Here is a 20,127-nt window from a genome sequence, read left to right on the forward strand (position 1 = left end):
ACTCCTTGTCCTGTCACTGCCTGCCCTTATAAAAAGTTCTTTCCCAACTTTCCTGTAGGCCCCCTTCAGGTACTGTAAGGATGCAAAATGTTGTCTCGAATCCTGTATCCACATTTCTCCTCTTTGTTTTGTAATGGTACTATTTTTTTTTAGCAATCAACAAATAGAAAATAATTCTTCTCTATGCTTTTGGCATGTCTTTCTTACTTAGCTTTCATGGACTCTTTTTTGTGACTTTGTTAGCATTGTAAACATTCACCTTCAATTGGAAACAACATTCTGTGTTCGGTAATTCAGTCTTTTTCCATACTTGAAAATGTTGCTCTTTGAACTAAGCTTCATGTTAGTTTGAGACTGCAAAGATGAAAATCATAGCAAAACTCAAGGGAAATGAGCGTGTGATTAAATGATAGAATTACTTTCACAAGTCTTCTAGTAATACAGTCAGTTATATAGTCAAAACCACCTTCATTTGTTAAATTCCAGCACCAACAGTGCATGGTTTATGAATTTAAAAAATAATAATCTGAGCAATTAATCATTTTTTATATTTCATACTATCTGATGTCTGAACTACTTCACAGTAAAGAAAAAAAGGTTCTGCTGGCCAATTTGATGCAGCTAATCAATCTTTATTTCTCTAAGTGTTAGAAACAATAGCGTGCTTTGGGCTGTCCTTTTTTCCTTCAACTGGAAGTTATACTGTTGGTTTTTACCAGTTATTACCGTGTCAGGAAGCTTTCAGTACTAGGACTTGATTATCCAGGCTACATGCTAGACTTTAGCTGTTTTGCAAGTCAAGTTATATGGAATTCTTCAATACTGCTAGAGTGGAAATTTTAGTCTTTTCACTGAAATGGCTGGCTAGTTTTTCAATGTGTTGTTTTTACAGTTCCTTCGATAGAGCAATTGAAGCATGGAGGCAGTTTCACTGTGATCTCAATGACCTCTCCCAGTGGATAACAGAAGCCGAAGGGTTATTAGCTGATGCCCGTGGTCCTGATGACAGCCTGGATCTGCAGACAGCTGGGCTTCATCAGCAGGTATGTATAATATGTGCAGTAATGGGACAAGCTAGAAAAGCTAGACTTTTGTTTACATTTGCAGTCTTTTACGTGATTCATGTATGAGACTGCAGTTAATGTAATTTCATTTGTGGTTTAAAGTGTTTCGTGGAGAAGATCACAATTCCTGTTTGTAGTATGATGACTTCTATCTTGAATAGTTTTGACTTAATTTGCTAATTCAAATACTGGCATCATTTAATCTAGAGAATGAGAAGATTCCAATTATGGGTGCCTTAGATTTTATTGTTTCAGAATTTGGTTCAATTATAAGTATTGTAGTTAATATATAAATATTGTAGTTTAAACTACAATTTAACTACTTGATAATTTTTTAGACCCACATTATGGAGCAGTAGAATCTTCTGTTTAGCTAAGCTACTCTCTGCTAAAAGAGAGGAAAACACTACTTTAGGGGTCTGAATTTTTCATCCTTCTGTTTAAGAAGTGGCAATCCGAGTGTTATCCTAACACAGTTCTTAATTTTATCCTTGTTACTGCTTGATTTTATTTTTTTCTTCCTTTCCCATTGCAGGGAAATTTGTGTTAATATCGTGAGCTTGCTGTAGTTTTAAGGAATGTTTGGATTTTTGACCCTGACGTCTTCTGACTTTGTTCTGTTTCATGGATTTATTACGGTGTTAGGAGAGCACAGACATGATGATCCTAGCTAATTCAGTGTTATGTTACAGAAATAAACAGGGCCATGGTTTATGAGAAGAAACAGTTGTTAGAAAAATAATAAAAATAGTCCTAGTATCTGTTAGCAATACTGGAAAGGAATCAAAAGTGAGCATGAAATCTAACACTGATCGTTTGAATGAATTCTTGTGATCCTGGGTAGTATTCAGTAGTGTATTCTGTATCATCATCTCTTTTTTAGGACACTTGTTAGAAAACTAAACCGGACTTAATAACAGAATTAATAATTTAAATCAACAACATCCAACTTTAAGTAAGAGCTGCAAGCGCCTATTTTAGTAAAACATTATGCACTCATGATTTATTGTGCATATTATAAGCCATAGATCAAAGTAATCTCTGGTCAGTAATAAAATTGTGTCACTTTTTTTTTGACAGGAACTTGAAGAAGGAGTACACAGCCATCAGAGCAGTGTTTTGGCATTGAACAGAACCGGGGAAGGGATCATACAGAAACTCTCTGCTACAGATGGGAACTTCCTGCAGGAGAAGCTGGCAGGACTGAATAGGCGCTGGAAAGCAATCACTGCTGAGGTCATGGATAGACAGCAGAGGTAACAAGTTACTCAGGAATTTGGATATCTGGCTGGATGTGGTGAAGAGAATCTCTTTTAGCAGGGTGTGAGAGTTAGTGTATTCTATTGCATGCTGTTATTTATCTGAGTTTTCCAGACATTTGGACCTCTTTTTTTAACTGTCTCATATTACTTGTGATTTTTTTTCTTTTTCGAAATCATTCCATTGCTAAGCCGGACACCTTTTTTGGAAGAAATGCTGAACTAGTTCTTTTGGCAGAAGCTAAATTCTGAAAGTACCCTACCTTGGTGCCTGTTTGAGCATTGTCAAAGATACACTAATTGAAACAATTGTATGGTGGAAGTCAAGAGCGGTCTGTGCAGCCATTTAATATAGCTGACCAGTTATTTTCTGAACAAAAGTCCTTTATGAATGAACCTTAAATTTTCTCCAGAAGATTAAAGTGTGAAATATTCTTAGATGAATGCATGAGTTTTCAGAGTGTCTGAGGATACAAGGTTTCCTCCTCTGTCTCTTAATGTTATAGAAAGCTATAAGGATTAGGCTTGAAAATCATAGAATCATAGAATTACTCAGGTTGGAAAAGGCCTCAAAGAAAATGTTGACTGGCACATCATGTTCACCGCAGAACTGCATGTGGATATTTTGTTTTCCTTTTTAAGGCTAAAGGGGGAGAATCAGCAGCTAATAGATTACAGAAAAAAGCTTGATGAACTGCGTTGCTGGTTGGAAAATGCAGAAAATGTTCTGGACACAAGATTTACATTCAACCATGAAGAAAATTTACGAGAATTACAGGCAAGATCCTTGAGTGTGTGTATGTATGCATGTATAAGTTTTGTGCAAAGTGTCAGAATGTGACTTTTGGAGAATATTTTCACAGTGTAAATTGATAAAGAAATATGATGGTTGTGTAAAAGTTTCGTGTGATTGCTTACACAAGCAAGAAGTGTCTTGTAATTAAATCGAGTTGAGTTGGTAATGGTTGTCTTGTCAGATGATGATGGCAGTTTCAGAAAGTGAAGAGTATATATCCAGCCGATAGAATTTGGTAAATGGAATTATACTCAGGATAATACCCAGAAGTCTATTTTATAGTTCTGAAGACGTTGGCAAAAGTCATTAAGGTTAAAAGGGTGTTGTAAGAATGGACAAGTTGATAAATGGACAGATGAGTGTATGCACCACCGTCTTGTTTATTGGGCAGATTTAATACTTTGTTGCATGCTTAAGTCTGTATTTAAGTGGCTGTTTAAACTAGTAAAGGTTTTGGTCGTTTCATGTTACTTAGATGTGTATATACATATATTATTTTCCCTGTTTATATTGTGTCTGGTTTTGACAGCAAAATATCTTTAATTTTAGGATGTGTGAAAGAGAAGGTTTCTGGAATACTGAAAGGAATCCAATAATCGAAGTTACTCATTTTTAAAAAATAAAAAGAAATCTACTGCTAGACCAAATTAGAAAGCCTTAAAGTTGCAACAAATGTATATAAGTAGTTGCTGTTGTATTTGCCTAAACAAGTTTGTTCTCTTTTTAATGACTGATTATAGCTGCTAACTGGCTACTGTAAAAGTTTATTTTTTCTTGTGGATTCCTGAAGTGAAAAGTAGAAGGGTGGCTTATAGGGTGTGTGTGTTTATGTTTGCATGTGTGATATAAGCAAAATTTACTAGAGAACCACTGGCAGGGAATTAAATACTGTATTTGGATTTATCACAGCAGGGACAGCATTTGTAGTTACGATTGTGCTCATTAATTGAATTCCAGGTGCTAGTAAGATTACTGGGCTACTCAGGTGGGTTAAGAATTCCTCATAGGTAAAGAAACTTGGAGAACTTTCCTTGTTTTGTGTAGCCAAAGAGCAATGAGAAGAGAGATGGTGAGAATAGGATAACGTGGGGGAGATGGTTTGTTATTAAAGACTGCTGTTGGGGAAATGGGAGTAATGGATGTTAACTGATCAGTCACTAGTAGATACTGTCTGGGAAATGATAAGGAGATTTCTAAGTAGAGAAAAATAAAATAAACATCTGATTCAAACATAAACAAAGCACATTTTTTATACTTGAAAATTTACTAAAGGTACTATTTGGTATTGCACTAATTCTTACCAGGTGCTCTGTTCCATGAACTACCTTCAGACCTGTGTTCCTGTCACTTTCATGAGCACACCTCATAGTAAGGTGTTTATACCAGTATTAGGGTGGATGAACATGATGCAGGCTAGCTAATATCATATATTTGTTCTAGTGCATTAGGGACAAAACTTGTGATTTTTGCTTAGTAGTGCTTTTGGTCTTATGAGTAAATGATAACACAGTTATGTTAAAGTCAGTGGGAAGTGCACCCAAGCGTAACATTCTTTTTGCAGGATCTGACCTGTACTTTCATCTTAAAGAAGGTGTTGGAAGGTTGATTAAAATTGAATTGTAAGGTTGTGTGAAGTTTTTAACTATCTTTACAGCACATATCATTGAGAATGAAGTATCTTGTGACAATAGTTTCCTACATCCTGGCTCATGCCAGGAGCAAGCCCTTAGTTTTTAAATTATTTCTAAAACTAAGGCAGGTTATAGTTTTGATTAAAAGAGTGTTTCCTTTTGGATACATGTGGTACATCCAGAGGAGGTCAAAGAGAAGCATCTTTTGAGGTCAGAATTGGTGTGAGTTATATGAGGCTATGTAGGTACCCTTTACATTACCCTTTACCACTTACAGCTCTGCATGTGTCTTCTAATTAGTAATAAATGTTGATCTTTGAATATTTAATAATTTCTGCACGTTGCCAAGAGTAAACAAACAAAAGGCAACAAAAAACTGCTTCTGTTACATATTTTGAAGGAAATTTCTAAATACTAGAGCAAAAGAAAAGCTTTTCCTCTTGTTACTGTTTAACGTTTATGCATTTGACTTCAGTCCTAAACTATTCTGTCCCTTTTAGGTCTTAAGGGAAGAGATGGATGTACAGAGAGACAAACTGGAATGGTTGAACAGAACTGAACCTGAAGTTATTCTTGATAAAAATGTTGATCTTCAGGAAAAAAACAAGCTTTCTGATAGCCTGCAGTCCCTCAATGTGAGGTGGAATAAGGTGTGTATTTTTACAGCAGTTTTACCTTAAGTTGAAAATATAGTAGTGTACTCAGAGTGATAGTTTTCCTTTATCCATACTTCTGTGACATCTAAATGTCTTGGAAAGTGTGCGCTTGTTGATGGACTGTCTCCCAGGCATGAATCCATGTCTGTATGGAAACCCTGGCAAGTGTTATTTCATCAGAATAAGTTGATTAATTTACTCGTTTTATTCTATTTTTTTTTTCATTGTCTTTCTTTTAAACAGCTGGATCAAAGATGTTTACTCGTAGAATTATAGAATGTTTTGAGTTGAAATGGTCCTTGAGGATCATCTAGATCCAACCCCCTGATGGGCAGCTATACTTGTTCAAGTTGCCAAAGCCCCATCCAACCTGGTCACTTCCAGAGGGGGAGTATCTACAGCGCTTCTCTGGGCAATTGTTCCAGTGCATCACCACCCCCATAGCAAATAATTTCTTCCTTGTATCTAGTCTAAAGCTACCCTCTCTTAATTTAAAATCATTACCAATTGCCCTGTCACTATCCTCCTTGACAGAGGAAAATAGTCTCTTCCCATCTTTTTTGTAGGCTCTCTTTAAGTTCTGGAAGGCTCCTGTAATGAATGTCATTTCAGAACCTTCTTTCTAGGCTAAGTAACACTAACTCCCCTCAGCCTGTCTTCTCAGGAGAGGTGCTCTAGCCTTCTAGTCTTCCTTGTGGCTCTCCTCTGAACCTGCTCAAATAAGTCCATATCCTTGTTATGTTGGGGGCCTCCGAACAGGATGCAGTACTGCAGGTGAGGTCTCACAAGAGGAGGGGGAGAATCATCTCCCTTAACCTGCTGGTCATACTGTTTTTGTTTTTCTGTCATTGGCTTCTGGCTTTGGAAAAACAAACACTGGGTACCTTTTGGTGTTTTTATTGTTTTTAAATGATACTTTGAAAAGCTTTGTTGGAATATGAAGCCTACCAGTATAGCAAATGTAATGTAATTGTATGTGCTCTAATACATTAACTTTTGCTATTAATGTTGATTCACTCACTGCTTTTGTTTATCTCTGCTGGGCTGCAGGTGTTCAGAGAAGTGCCTGACAGAGTGAGACAACTGGAGGCTTTTGTTGGGCAGTCTCACCTTGTTGCACAGGCAAAGCCTTCTGGTGAGTAGTCATTCCTTCCACTGAGCTTAATTGTATTGAACTTAATACTGTTAGTAGTCAAAAAGCAGTCTAAAAAGGAAAACCTTCCCTATGTACTTAGACAAATGGAAGTAAGAAATGTTTTCTGCTGCTTGGGGGGTTCCCTTCCTGTTATCAGAGGAGTGAGAGAGGGAATGTCGTGTTAGGGAAAAAGTCTCTTTGCATTTCAGGTTTGGACATTGTCCATTTATGTTCCCCTAAATGTGCTGAAGTAGAAGAATGTTTCAGTAAGGCTTAGATGTCCTTGTCAGGAGCCGGTATTGTAGATACAGGAAAAAATATCTAAACTAGCTCTGTCTGTGACTGTTTCCCAGTGGATTTGTGCATTTTGCATTTGTGCCTTTTAGTAACTGAGATCCAATAGAATGTTTATCTACAGCTAATTATCCTGCATACGGATTCTCTGCAGTCCTATAAATGTCATTTTGCATCTTTTGGCTTAGTAGGAGCACAGACAAGTCTTTTCCCATATACCAGTTAGTTACTTTTCTGAACCCTGTAAGGGAAGCTGTCAAAAAATATGGTCTTGTATTAGATATTAATATTGGCTGTCTTTTTCAACAGTTATTGGAGTTGGATAAGCAGGTAGTGTGTAAACAAGATGCCAACGTGTCCATTTTAGAAAACCAGGGAAAAAAGACAGTCCTTGCCTAAGAGAAATTACAGTTTGAGCTTTAGTAAATTAATTGTAATTTTTCTTTAATTCAGCAGCAGTGAAAAATAAATAAATCATGAAGCACAGAAAACTTTTTGGCCTTTCAGAACTCTGTTGCGACTTGCTTTTCTGTTCTACAGACTATTTCTTAAGTAAAGCTCCTGTCTTTTGTTACTGCAAGTGTGTAATATTTATGCTTCAGCTTGATTTAACTTTCTTTTCTTGGATCAAGAACACAGCCAAACACAAATACTATTCAGCCTATTCTTCCTTCTTTACAGCATCAGACCGAACAGATAGAAAGGATGGGGCTTGAACTAGTGGGCATCTGTCCCTTTTTAGGATAGTTATATATTGCCAAGTCTCTGAAGCCTCTTTTGTAGTAACTTGACTTACTTCTACTTAAGTGGATTCTGAGTTAAGAATGGGAAAATCTTTCTGCCAAGTAACTCAAAAGTGAGAAAAGCAATTTCAGGTTTTTAGATTAAACGAAATAATTGTTTACTATGCTTAGAAATCAATGAGGGCTTAGCTTCATTCTGTTAAAAGCTAATGCCAGTTTGTTTTTTTTCTCAGTTATATAGTATTATGGGTGATTTGTGGGCTCTTTGCCGTGCAGTGAGATAAGGAATAACTTCAAAACAAGTAAAAAATCTCATTGCGGTGACTTAGATTTTTGTGATTAAAAAGCCTCAAATGCAAATCTTGCATTTGATCTCTCCAAATTGTACATGTAGCCATGAATTGTTTGATTTTTTTTTCTTTAATGAAAACACCAAACACTTTCAGATGTCCAAAAGGTGGTGCTAGCATCTTCCTCGTTGGAAATTCCTGTTCAGACACAGCACACTTTAGAACTTTCTGCACCTGCTGATCTGGATAAAACTACAACTGAGCTGGCTGAATGGTTGGTATTGATTGACCAGATGCTCAAGTCGAACATAGTCACCGTGGGAAATGCTGAAGAGATCAACCGGACTATTGCACGGATGAAGGTATGTATTTTAATGAAGGTTGGTGGTTGGGAAAATGAGGTGATGTTTGTGATTTCTTTACTAAACATAAAGGCTAAAAATGTATTAAAAAGCAAAACAACAACAAACAAAACAAAACAAAAAAACCCAACATAAAACAGCTACAGTAAATGCTTAACATGCACATTACACTTCAGAATTGGTTCATATTATGCTACTCTCCCTTCTACTATTTCCTCTTAATTCCTTGTCTCCCTTCATGAGCAAGATGTGAGATAGGCACTGCTATTTATTTACTTATTTTATTTAGACAAAGCACACAGAAAAGAACTGCAAATGGTATCTTTAGTGATTATACATAGGTAATTTATGCTGAAGCCTTTGGAGAAGCTTCAGCACTCCATCATTGGAGGACAACCTGCATGATCAACTTTGTAGTGATTTTTTTAAAATGAGTTTTGTTATGTTGTAACTAGTCTAAACTGATTTCCAGAGATATGTTAAAGTGATTATAGGTTTTAATGTAAATGGTTGTGGTGTAAATACTTTTCTGTTGATAGCTTATGCTATGCTGAGCTATGACAAAGGGCAGCATTTGTGAGACCTATGCTGCCATTAAGGTTCGTTGCATTTGACTTAATATCCATTAACATGAGTAACTGTATGAGTACAAGCTGCAGGCTTAATAAGTGCAGAACTGTTTCTGAGGTAATTTAACATCATTTGCTATTTGATAGAATAAATGTGAAAATGCTTTCTTTTGACTGTATAATGCTTATGATATAGAGTTCTAGCACATAGCCATAGTTGAACGATAATGTTTGGCTACATCCACGCTGCCTGTTCTTCCAGCTTCTCTACTCATCTCCTTATAAATGTGTACACTTGCTTGTGTGTTTATATAAAGATCAGAGCTTGGTAAGATGAAAATAAGAACATATACTGGAAAATATTTTACAATGACTGGTGGTAACTGTGATTTGTGCAGGTTAGCCTCCACATCTGGATTTTCACTCGTAATTCAGAATACTTTTGCATTTTAAAGCAGTGCTATAATACTGTGACAGCTCAAGGGTTGTAAATAGTGATGAAGCCGCCATCTGTCTCTGGAGACATAGATGTTTCATTTTATGTATAAGTAATACAGATATTGTTAAGTAAATCCTGTTTTTTGAACCTAAAAATCATATCCTTATTCTCAACAGATAACAAAGATGGATTTGGACCAACGGCACCCTCAGCTCGATTCTGTTTTTACATTGGCTCAAAATTTGAAAAATAAAACTTCCAGTTCAGACATTAGAACAGTGATTACAGAAAAATGTAAGTTCCTCCATTTTGTAAAGATGATATTTCCATGATGGTAAAACCTTCATCTCTTTATCTTAAACGCCTGATTTTTAACCTAGCTGAAGTTGTCTTTCTTGAGTAAACTGAAAATTGGCATTGTGAAAACGTGGGTTTCACTATAGCAGCCTAATGAAAATTCTTAGAAGAAGGATTGCTGTTTATTTTCTTGACCAGCTGTTTTGCTGGGATTTTATGATATCTTACGAAAAACTTGAGTTACTTGGCAGACACATATCCAGAGATAAAGATTTTATAAGGCTTTTTATTTATTGATATAAAAGAGCTATAATATATTTATATATTTGCTGATCCTACATTACACTGGACGGTTGATAAAAAAGCATGAATGTCTTGCTTTGGAACACCCACTTTTGAATTTGTTGACTGAAAATTAGAGCTTTTAATTCATTTGTGTGTACTTTAAATATTTCTATAACATCTTTTACTTGTATTTACGGAAGGAAAGCACAACTGACACAATTAGAAACCAGGGGACATTGTATTCTTTGAACTACTGATGGTTTGCCAGTTGCTAGGATTAGAAAATTAATGCAGCAGGAAATACTGCAGTTAGCAGAAAAGAGAATCCATGGAACAGTGAAAAGATATATTGTGCCAACTTTTTCTGCAAAGTAGTTTGGTAGTAGGATGGTAGCAGTTGTAGTTCAGTGGAGTCAGTCAGTAAGAGGAGATCTGGTCACTTGCAAAGTATCCCTCACAGAAGATGAAAGAGAATAAAGGAATTGTATTTTGAAAACTTACATTGAGTTCCCTTATAGCTGTGCTTGCTAAAGATGGCAGCAGGGAAGCTGTGTATGTTGCCACAAATGAAGCTTCCACTAGACACCCTATGTGTGTGAAGATTTTGCTACCTGTTAGGAAACATGAAAAAAGTTAGGGTTGCATTTGTAAAGAAAATGACGTTTCTTTTATAAGGGCTTCATAGTAGTTTGCTCTTTTCTCAAGTGAAGAATGGAACTACTTTGTACACCTCATACTTTAAATGCTCAGGAGAATATATGCTAGCATATATCTGGACACCTACCTGTGTGACATGTTGTAGGGAACCTGCTTTGTCAGGGGAATTGGACTCGATGATCTCTAGAGGTCCCTTCCAACCCCTACAATTCTGTGATTCTGTGAAATCTTTTAAGTGTCATTAGATGAAGCCCAATTACTCAAATAGTTAGGAGTGCAGAAGTTTCTCTGGAACTTCCGTAGCAGTAACTGCCTAGACCCAGGAAGTTAAAAACAACATGTAATTAGGTTTTCTTGCCCAGTTTTGAACCCATGGGCAGATCCTTGAGGCCACCAAGAATTTCACTGTTTATCTGTCAGAGGGTGAAGAGAGAAAAGGAATTATGTCGATAGCAGATAATTGCATTAGGGTCTCTTGAATGGATAGAAGTTTCAGTCCAGACAGAGAACAGGTTAACCTGCCCATTCATAAGGAAAAATCTGTAGCAGAAATTCAAGGTATATTCATTCATTAATAATTTCAACCCTGCTGCTGTTGTAGATAGTTGTTTCATAGGGGTATTTTTCCTTCCAACCTTGTGGGGAGAGCCTGAAATCATAGGAGAGTTTTCTATAAATTTTATTAGCTAGCACGCAGTGTTATACCCATTTTTCTTTCCTGCTGTTTTTGCTTTTGTGTACACATTTGCTGTTGAGGTTACTGAAGTTTTTTTCTGAGGTCTCATTCAATTCACCCAGTGACCTACGTCATGCTAGAAAATTATAGTCACTTTGGCAAAGGCGCTTCACTGCTACAGTCTGAGAGCTCTGTGAAGCTGAACGGAATTATTATTGAATGTATTTTTAAAGATAAGAGATCCTTCCAGGCAGATCAAGTAAAATGACTTTGGATGTCCATAGAAGATTTATGAAACTGACAAACAAAAAAAGCAAAATAACAAAACAACCTGCAAAGGGTGAAGTTCACTTACGTGATGTTTAGCTTAAACACAAGCCTTGGCATTTTTTACTTCTTGAAGGATTAAAGCAACTTAATGAAATATTAAAGCAACTTGAGTGTCAATTACATTGTTTTTCTAATAAAGTAAAATTACTTACGTTACTGGTAAGGTAATTACCTTGGAGGTGTTGCTTATTACCTGTTGCTTCTGAGAATGCAGTTGTTCTCAAGAAAGCCAGCTTAGGTATTTTTTGCTTTTTCTTTTTTACATTTTTTTTCCTTCCTCTTTAGTTCAAATAATACAACATGTTGCTACTGTCATGACAGGTAATAGGGAAGACCTATTTTTACCTCTACAGGCTCTCAAGAAATATACCTTTTTTTATTGGTCTGTAAGTATAAAGAAAGTAGTAAGATGCTGTTGGTTTCTTTCTGTCAGGCGGATGTACTGCTTTCCCTGATGCTATTATTTTGCTGTAGGCTTCAGTCGTGTTTTCTTTTTCAGTCTTTGTTTATTAAAGGTTAAAGCTTGTTTATTGATTGTTTAAAGTAACTCTATTTATTGAGAGAGGAGCGTGATATTTTGAAGGAAATGGGGCGAGATCAATAGCTTCTCTGTTGTATAATCTACACAAGCCTGTAGAAACCTGTGGTGGAGTGAAAATACTAAAGCACATTCTTAGTGCTCCTACCTTAGCCATAGCTGTAGTGCAGGTGCTACTAGACTGAGTTCAGCACATATGGTGGTCAGTAAACTTTAGTTTGCTTTTTAAGTACAGAAAGGTACTTGCTATGGCACGGCCTTCACCCTGCCCTGGTGCTCCCTGGGAACTCTGCTGGTAGCAGATCTGCTTTGGCATCTACTGAGGCAAACCCTGACTTTTTGTTTACTGGCATTAACATATAAATTACTTTAGGAACTAAAATACAAAATATTGAAGTGACTGTATTTGAAAATGAGTTACATTACTGCCTCTTGTCCTGAGTAGTAAGTGGTAATTAGGGTTACTTGATTGGTTGCCACAGTTATTTTCTTTTTTTGCCTTGTCCTGTCCAGTGGAAAAAGTAAAGAACCAATGGGATAATACCCAGCATGGTGTGGAGGTGCGGCAGCAGCAGCTGAAGTACATGCTGTCAGACAGCATACAGTGGGATGAGCAGAGGAAAGAAATGGAGCATCTCATGGAGCAGTGTGAGATCCGTCTGCGTATGCTTCAGCAGGCCCCAAAGGAGGTGCTTGTCAAACAGATTTCAGATAACAAGGTAAGACAATCTGCAGTTGACTCCTTGGTTTGTGTAATGCTATTGGATTTGTTTGATATCTAAATGTAAGATTTAATTGTAAGGTTGATGTGGTGGTTCTGTGATTTTGGGCACTCTACGTTCCAAATTACTCTTTTTTCATCAGCCTTCTTGGCAATTACTTTTGAGAGAAAAACTGGTGGCATGAATACTTGTGTGCCTTTTTGTAACTGTGGCTTTAGAGCGCAGTATAATCCAATAAATTATGCTATGCAAAAAGTCCTTGTATTGATAAGAATTTAATCATAGAACCACAGCATGTAGCATGTATCATTCCATAGAAATCTATTAACAATAGTAAATCCAAGCATGGAACAAGTTATTTAAAATTATCCCAGGTTTCACTTATCTTATTTTTCCCTCAATTCCATGTGATCTCTGTTGCTTTCTGTATCAGAGTGAACATGCTGCGATAAATCAGTAAATCTGATGTCCCTTGTGGTAGGTGTTTGTAAAAGGGCAGGCAGTAGGAGGCTCAGGGTAAGAACTAAAGAGACTAATGGTTAAGGAGGGGCTCTTATCAGTGTGGAACTTAGACATTCACAGACATTCAATGTAAGGATGTGGCTAGGTATGGAAAGAAGCAGAGAGTTTAGTAATGAGAATTTCTGGCTGACGCTAACTATTTCAGTAAGCAGTAAAATTGTCTGCTCTTCATTGCCTTTCCTGCATAAGCAGAGAACTGGAAATGGGCTCTTTAGCCTCCCTTTTTGCTTTCTTAAGTGAAAATAGTCATGTGTCCAAACATTGAGTATGGAGATAAAAAAGATAAAACTGATTAATAAATAAAGGTCTAAGTACATTATAATGTGCCAGTTGTATCAATGTTAGCATATCTTAACTCTGTTCACATTGCTAAAACCTAAAACTATTTTTACTTCTGTTGCCAGTAAAGCATATGGAAGAGTTTTTCTAGGTCTTGGTGGCTTTAGCAATATCATTTTTCTCACTTGAATTTTGGTTCATTGTCAGGATGCTTATAATCTGTGTTTTTTCTTTTAAATAGAACTTTATTCCATAAAAGAATTAGGCACATTTGTGCTTTTTTTAAGCATAAAAGAGAGTTTTATGATGATAATTGCATAATACAAAAAGCAGTCTGATGTTGATTTTGCTCTGATGTCTCATTCTGAAATTCCTTTTTAGCTGTTAGTGCATGATTTGCATAGAGGAGACATCACAGTAGCTGCATTCAATGATCTTTCTAATAAACTTCTTCGAGAGTATCGTGATGATGACACAAGGAGAGTGAAAGAAACCACTGACCAAATGAACACATGCTGGGTTAATCTGAACCAAAGGTAATTAGTTGCAAGGTTTCACTATATACCTTTCTATTTTAAACTTGTAAGTTTTGCTTATCCCTTACACCTATTTCAGTCCATTCCCTGCAGGCTTAACTTTACTGCAGCATTTGTCTGTGCTTTGGTGGTTTAATTGGTGGTAGTGAAGCTGAATTTTGATGATGGAAATTCATGCAGTTTACTATGGAAGACTTCTGTATGACTTCCAATTCTTTGTTCAAAATGATAGTAATAAGGGTTAAAATAAAAATAAAGAGATACTTCTGTCATGTTTGCTCTCCACTCTGCTTGCGGCTATTTTTTCTCTAAAGGTCTTTGAGCAGTTCTTCCTGTTCTGTGATGTTACTAAGCTCTGTGTATATGTAGTTTGCTACTGTGCTTCCTTTTCATAAGGCTGAAAATATTCAGCTCTGCTTTCCAATGTGTTAATTTATTTAAGGCCTTTCATCTAACGGAAACTTTTCCTGAATGGGGCTCTGCTTTGAGTTTCTGAATGCAGTGAGTCTGACATTCCCATCTAGAAAGCATTTGATCTACAGGAACTGAGATTTGATGCTTCTTTGTATTCTTCCTATTCATCGTTTGCAGACCAAATATTGAAATATGATTGTGCGTGTTTTCCTATGTTTAATATTTTTTTGTGCATGCAAAGTAATTGATTGCTTCAAAAAGTATTTGGTATTTTATCAGTAATTATTATTAGCCTAATGTCTGACTTAATGCCAGCAAATTTAAAAGACAACACATTAGTGATTAGAAGGACAGAAGGGAGAGCTGATCCTATGTGTGTGGGAATGGGGAAAATGAGAACAAAAATCTGTATGTATGCATACGTGTAGGGGCACAAAAAAAGGGAAGCTGCTTATTTATAATAAAAAAAAAAATAAATACGTGAGTTAATTGAGAACAAGTCTTTCAGTCTTTCATAGTAAAGTTACTACAGTTGAATGATATGTCCTGGGGAATGAGAGGAAGAGAACTTTACAGTGGTAAACAGTTGGTTTCACAGGTAATTAAGGAAGAAGAATGTAATGTCTTGTTCTCCTTCCTTGGAGGGAAATGATAGCTTTGTAGTTTTCTGCTTTTGATGACACAAAGAGTTTTATACAACTCCTTTCCTTGTTATTTCCGCTGAGAGATGAGATAAAGGACAGACAAAACTTTATATGGCTCATTCTATGGGATCACTTGAGAGAAAATAAAAACTTGTTGATCTCGGAATGTTTTAGAGACATCTACGGTAGGGTTTTCAAACAACTAAAATATTTCATAATTGATCTAATGTGAGCATCTTCTTTTCATGGTTCTTTGCTTAGAATGTCCAGAAGACAGAGGGAAAGGAAAGACTTCTAGCATATGACAAAACTTCAATAGCTTTTTACTTTCTGAACTAGGTTATAGAGATGAGGTCACCTTTAGAAATGACCCATCTTGACCATTCATTTGAACAGAGTTTGCAGCATGTTCCTCCTGCCCTTCCACAGAGTAAACTAGTATATTTTCCAAAAATGCTGTTAACTTCATCTGGATAGGTCATGATGATTTCTGGGAATAGCGATGCTACTAGAGGTTTGCAAGATTGTTCCTTGTTGGATTAGTAGTACTTGTAGATGCCAGCTCTGTAGTAGCCTCATTCAAATTCAAGCTTTGTGGTTTTGTCTAGTGGTAGCATAAAACTAACCACCTGTGTCAGAGCGGGTGACCAGAAAGCAGAACTACTGACTGGAAACCTCTAATGATTTTGAATCTGTTTGAAGTATAGAGTAGTTAGCACCTTGTGTTCTGTTGTGTGTAACTGAAGCTCCACAGTTATCACTGGGGCTACCATGCTGCAGCCTTACAAAGATGAGCATCTGTTTTGTTTCTTAACTAGTGGCAGAATGTACAGGAGAACTAGGGAAACCAGTGGGTAGCCAGAGCATGGAGCTGCTCACTGCAGAGCAGAGCAGAATTAAAAGAGGAGAGTGTGCAATAAAAGCACCTTTTCAGGGGAATGAAGATTTTTATCTTTGCATTTAAATGCAATAAACAAGAATACTAGTGAACCTTGAGCACCGAGGATGGCTTAATATGACAGGTCTCAGGACAGACAAAGACTGTGCCTGAAGCATGTGTGTCCTATGGCTTCTATAAGCACAGAGCTGTATTTATGGCATAACGCTTTAAATAACCATCTCTGGCTATAGCTATGCCTGGAGGTTGCAGAGGGGGGTCCTTCTTAGCATTATCTGGAATAATCAGTCCTGGATGTCCTCAATAGTGCTATCAGGAAGGCTTGTCACGAAACACAAAGCTGAAGGAAAAATAGTGGCATTAAGAGGCTGAAGCTTGCTCACCTTTGACATTGTTTAAATTGACTATTCTGTCCAATGGCTATTCATTTTTTATTTCAGGATGAAACTGTAGTTTTTCTGTGTCATTCTGCTGCTTCAGTTTTAGACTGTAGTTGCCATCTAAACTGTCTCAGGTGTTCTGTGATTTTCTTTTGATCACACACTTAACCACACTGCATGTTTTTATTGTGAAAGAAAATAATTGTGTGGAACAGAGATCTGGAACAGCACCATGACAGATTAAATGCTACAGGTATAACTGTGTTTTTCTTGGACAGTGCTGATAGAATCTGCTTAAACATTCTCCACTACCGCTGAATTAAATGAAGCTAGCTGCAGCTCTGTGGGATTCTGTGGTTTCTCTTTACATTTAATTCTTGCCTATTGGAATGACTGTCTATCTGAGGCTGTTCCGATTGTATTAGAGTTCTTTGAGAATTTGGATCTCTTTTTTTGTGTGTGGAGAATTAGCTAATCTCCAATACAGAATTCTCAATGAACTTCTCTTTTACATTTGAAGCCTTTACTAGAGTACTGGAGTGAAATGAAAATATTTGGGTCTTCACTGTAAGACAGTTGTTCACTACTGCTCTATAGCATCATTAAAAGCTGCCATGTGGTTGTAGAATATAAATTGTAAATCTGTTAATTTATGCCTCAGGGTTGCATGGTTAGTGCAAGGAATGATTTTCAGCTTTAATTCAAATATCATGACAGCACTGTTACTGTAATAGGTTTTCATTCTTCACTTTAATTTCAACCAAGCAGTGAGTTTGAGAAATTAGAACTCTGGACTGAAGATTACATTCTTCAATGAATCTTATTAGCTCCAAAGTTCAAGTTGTCTCAGTTCCCATCTTGTACACTGGTACTTAAGCTTAGAGATCTGGGTCACTTAGTGTTTTATCCTCCAGGGCTTTTCTCTTTCTTTGAAGGTCACCTTTATTATCAGCCTGTTATTCTTGTTGTCACTCTTGTTCTTCCACCTTTGGCCTTAACCCCCTGCTAGGGAAGAAAATCCCTGCAGAGTGAGAAGCATTTGAAGTCAGAGCTCATAAGTGGTTTTACTTTATGTTTTTCCTCACAGTTCCTTGGTGTGCTCTAATTTTTGAGCTGATGTTTGTTATTTTTTCTTGACTATATGCTGGTCAAACATTTAGTCATCCCTAGCATCCTATTTCTTCTATATTTTTTTTTTTTCCCTTTTTCGAGAGGAGGTAAAGCATGCCAAAGCTTTTTGTCCAGATGAAGGCTTCTTATGCTACTCATTTGCCAGTAGCCAAAACTTGGGGAGGCACAAAGAAACAATCCACAGGATCTCATTTTGAATATAGCAGTTATTAACAAGGGATGTAAGCTCTGTCCTCCAAACATCAGGGTTGTAACTCCATCTTACTGAGGGTTGTTTCTAGAAAATTCTGTTGTTTATGCTGGTATTTGGGAATGTGATCCTGGCAAAGTCGAGGTGTGTCTGATGCTCTTAGTGCCCTTGAAGGAATGTAATGTTTCCTTGCATCCGGATTTTCTGATCTGCTGGAAAACTGGAATGCCTGCTTTGAAACAATTTCTCACACTTCAACTAACTTTGTTAATCAGAGCTTTGAAGTTGTTGACTGTCACAGTTTTCAATATGAATTCTGTTTCTATGACAAGGAAACAGTTCAGATACCAGAAGTGTGATCTGGTCTACTCTCAGGAGATCTGTTCAAGTTGTGTAAGTTAATGTCAAGGTTTTGTATCAGTTCCTTGCATCCTTAAAAAAAAATAAAAAATGTTACAAACAAAACCTTCAGTTGTTTTTGATTGGTTCAGAATCTAGACTATATTCTGATTCTGCCAGTTTTCTTTTCTTTAAACATGTTTGAGCTGACCGTTATGACTATAATGTATTACTCTGAGTGACAGAGCCCACAGCCTTGTCTTTTAACAGAAAGAAACCGGGTATTTGACTTTTTGCACTCCTTTGTTTTTGTTGAAGAGAAGCATTCACACATTTCACCTATGGGAATAACCTCTACCATTAGGAGTAACATAAGCCTGTGATGATACTACTCAAAGAGGAGATACCTCTGATTCTTCCATATGCATTCTTTAAAAGCACTGTGAAATACATTAAGTTTTGAAACGTCTGTTGATAACTAAAAACATCATAATCAAAGAACCAGTGGTACAAAAAAATGATAAAACAAGCTGATACAGATGTATAGTTTCTTAATAAAGAGAAGTTTCATATTGTCTTTTGGAAGTTTCATTGTGATGTGTGTAATACTGGAGGAATATTCTGACACTTGCTGTCTTGTTTCCAGAGCTGTTGATAGGCAGAATATCTTGGAGACAGAGCTGAAGACAGTACAGACCTCATGCAAGGATCTGGAAAGCTTCCTCAAGTGGCTTCAAGAGGCAGAGACGACAGTTAATGTTCTTGCAGATGCTGCTTGGCGTGAGAACACGGGTCAGGACAGTGCCTGCGTAAGGGAACTCAGAAAACAAATGCAGGTGAGAGACTGTTGGTTATTGTGCTTTCTCTTGGTGGCAAATATTATGAAGAAATCTGGCTTCATGAAGTGGAGGTGTACAGCCTATTGGAATGTAATTAAAAACACTAAATTAGACGTCAAGTGTGGAAAGAAGCAGGTCTATTCCCTAAGGTTTGAAATGTGGTTTTTTTGGGCATCTGCGTCACTTAGTGCTCTTAAACCTCATTGTTGGCTGTATTCAGGAATAGTAGGAGGGACAGAACCTGGGTTCAGTCTTTTTTAAGAATACAGTGTATTGATTGGAAAACAGGACTGTTTCTTAAAATTAATGCATTTGGACCTATGGAAGGAAAATGCTGATCATCACTGTATTTTGTATTTCTATGCTGCATGCATTTTCTTTGTTGTCCTGTTTAACAGATTTGAATGCTTTCATGTGTCATAATTCTCCGGAATCTTGTAATATGTTTTTTTCCTTCAATTAGTTTACTTATTTTAGTGTAGTTATTTTGATATGCATAAAGCTGAGAGGCTGCATGAGCTCTCAAATCCTGTGCTTTGAGATTGGTGCCATATATTCTGTGGTCTTAATTCATGGTGTTTGGACAGCAAGATTCTGCTATCTGTAGGACTCTAATCTGAACATATCTATGCTGAATTTAAATGAAACGAGGCAATTTGAATTATCTGATAACAAATTACTCACTGTGATTATGAGGAAAAGAATGACATATTGTGGTTGTTTGTGCTTGTGGATGATGACATGTCAGTCAGTGATGTTTCCGTGATTATGGTCTGGTAACTCATTTGTAGAGATGTGTTCCTCTGATACCCAGACAAAGCTGTTGTTTTGCAGTTTAGCATTGTCGGCTATATGCAGTTGTGAAGCATCTTGGTAAGGGAAGATTGTGGCTTTTTCATTGTTCTTCGGTCTGGTTAAAACTGGTAGAGTAAAGCTATGTGAGGGGAGAACTGCTGGGCACAACTTCTGGCTTTGGAGGGAGGTTTTATTGAGCACTTTATTGCATCCTTTGTCCTGGCTTGTAACCATAACCACTGAGAAAGGAGATGTAAATGCTGGGCATGGCCTCCCCTTATATGGTATTCCTCTAGCTGAAATTATCTGTCTTGTCCTATGACTGCTTGTCTGTGTAGGTGCAGTATAACTGCTTGAGTTAGCTATTGCTTTATGTAATATTTCCAGCTACAAAAGTATTGATAAATTGTAGGTGAA

At 36.9% G+C, this 20,127-nt stretch overlaps 1 protein-coding gene across 10 annotated transcripts in view; it reads left to right on the plus strand.

The window, feature by feature from the left end:
• UTRN (utrophin) overlaps positions 1 to 20,127 on the plus strand; it is a 326,938-nt gene that overhangs the window by 124,192 nt on the left and 182,619 nt on the right. For all 10 annotated transcript variants that reach the window (XR_014943989.1, XM_085541440.1, XM_015858078.3 and 7 more), the window contains 10 exons: positions 893 to 1,043; positions 2,145 to 2,320; positions 2,966 to 3,101; positions 5,251 to 5,400; positions 6,457 to 6,541; positions 8,025 to 8,230; positions 9,415 to 9,532; positions 12,535 to 12,740; positions 13,926 to 14,080; positions 18,723 to 18,912. Coding sequence is in view for 9 of the 10 variants with exons in the window: in XM_085541440.1 (XP_085397566.1) it covers positions 893 to 1,043; positions 2,145 to 2,320; positions 2,966 to 3,101; positions 5,251 to 5,400; positions 6,457 to 6,541; positions 8,025 to 8,230; positions 9,415 to 9,532; positions 12,535 to 12,740; positions 13,926 to 14,080; positions 18,723 to 18,912 (1,573 nt within the window). In the remaining variant the exon portion in view is untranslated. The remainder of the gene's footprint in view (positions 1 to 892; positions 1,044 to 2,144; positions 2,321 to 2,965; positions 3,102 to 5,250; positions 5,401 to 6,456; positions 6,542 to 8,024; positions 8,231 to 9,414; positions 9,533 to 12,534; positions 12,741 to 13,925; positions 14,081 to 18,722; positions 18,913 to 20,127) is intronic.

Source organism: Coturnix japonica, chromosome 3 (assembly GCF_054131305.1).
Source record: "Coturnix japonica strain WE chromosome 3, WE-NBRP24, whole genome shotgun sequence".
Lineage (NCBI taxonomy): Eukaryota > Metazoa > Chordata > Aves > Galliformes > Phasianidae > Coturnix > Coturnix japonica.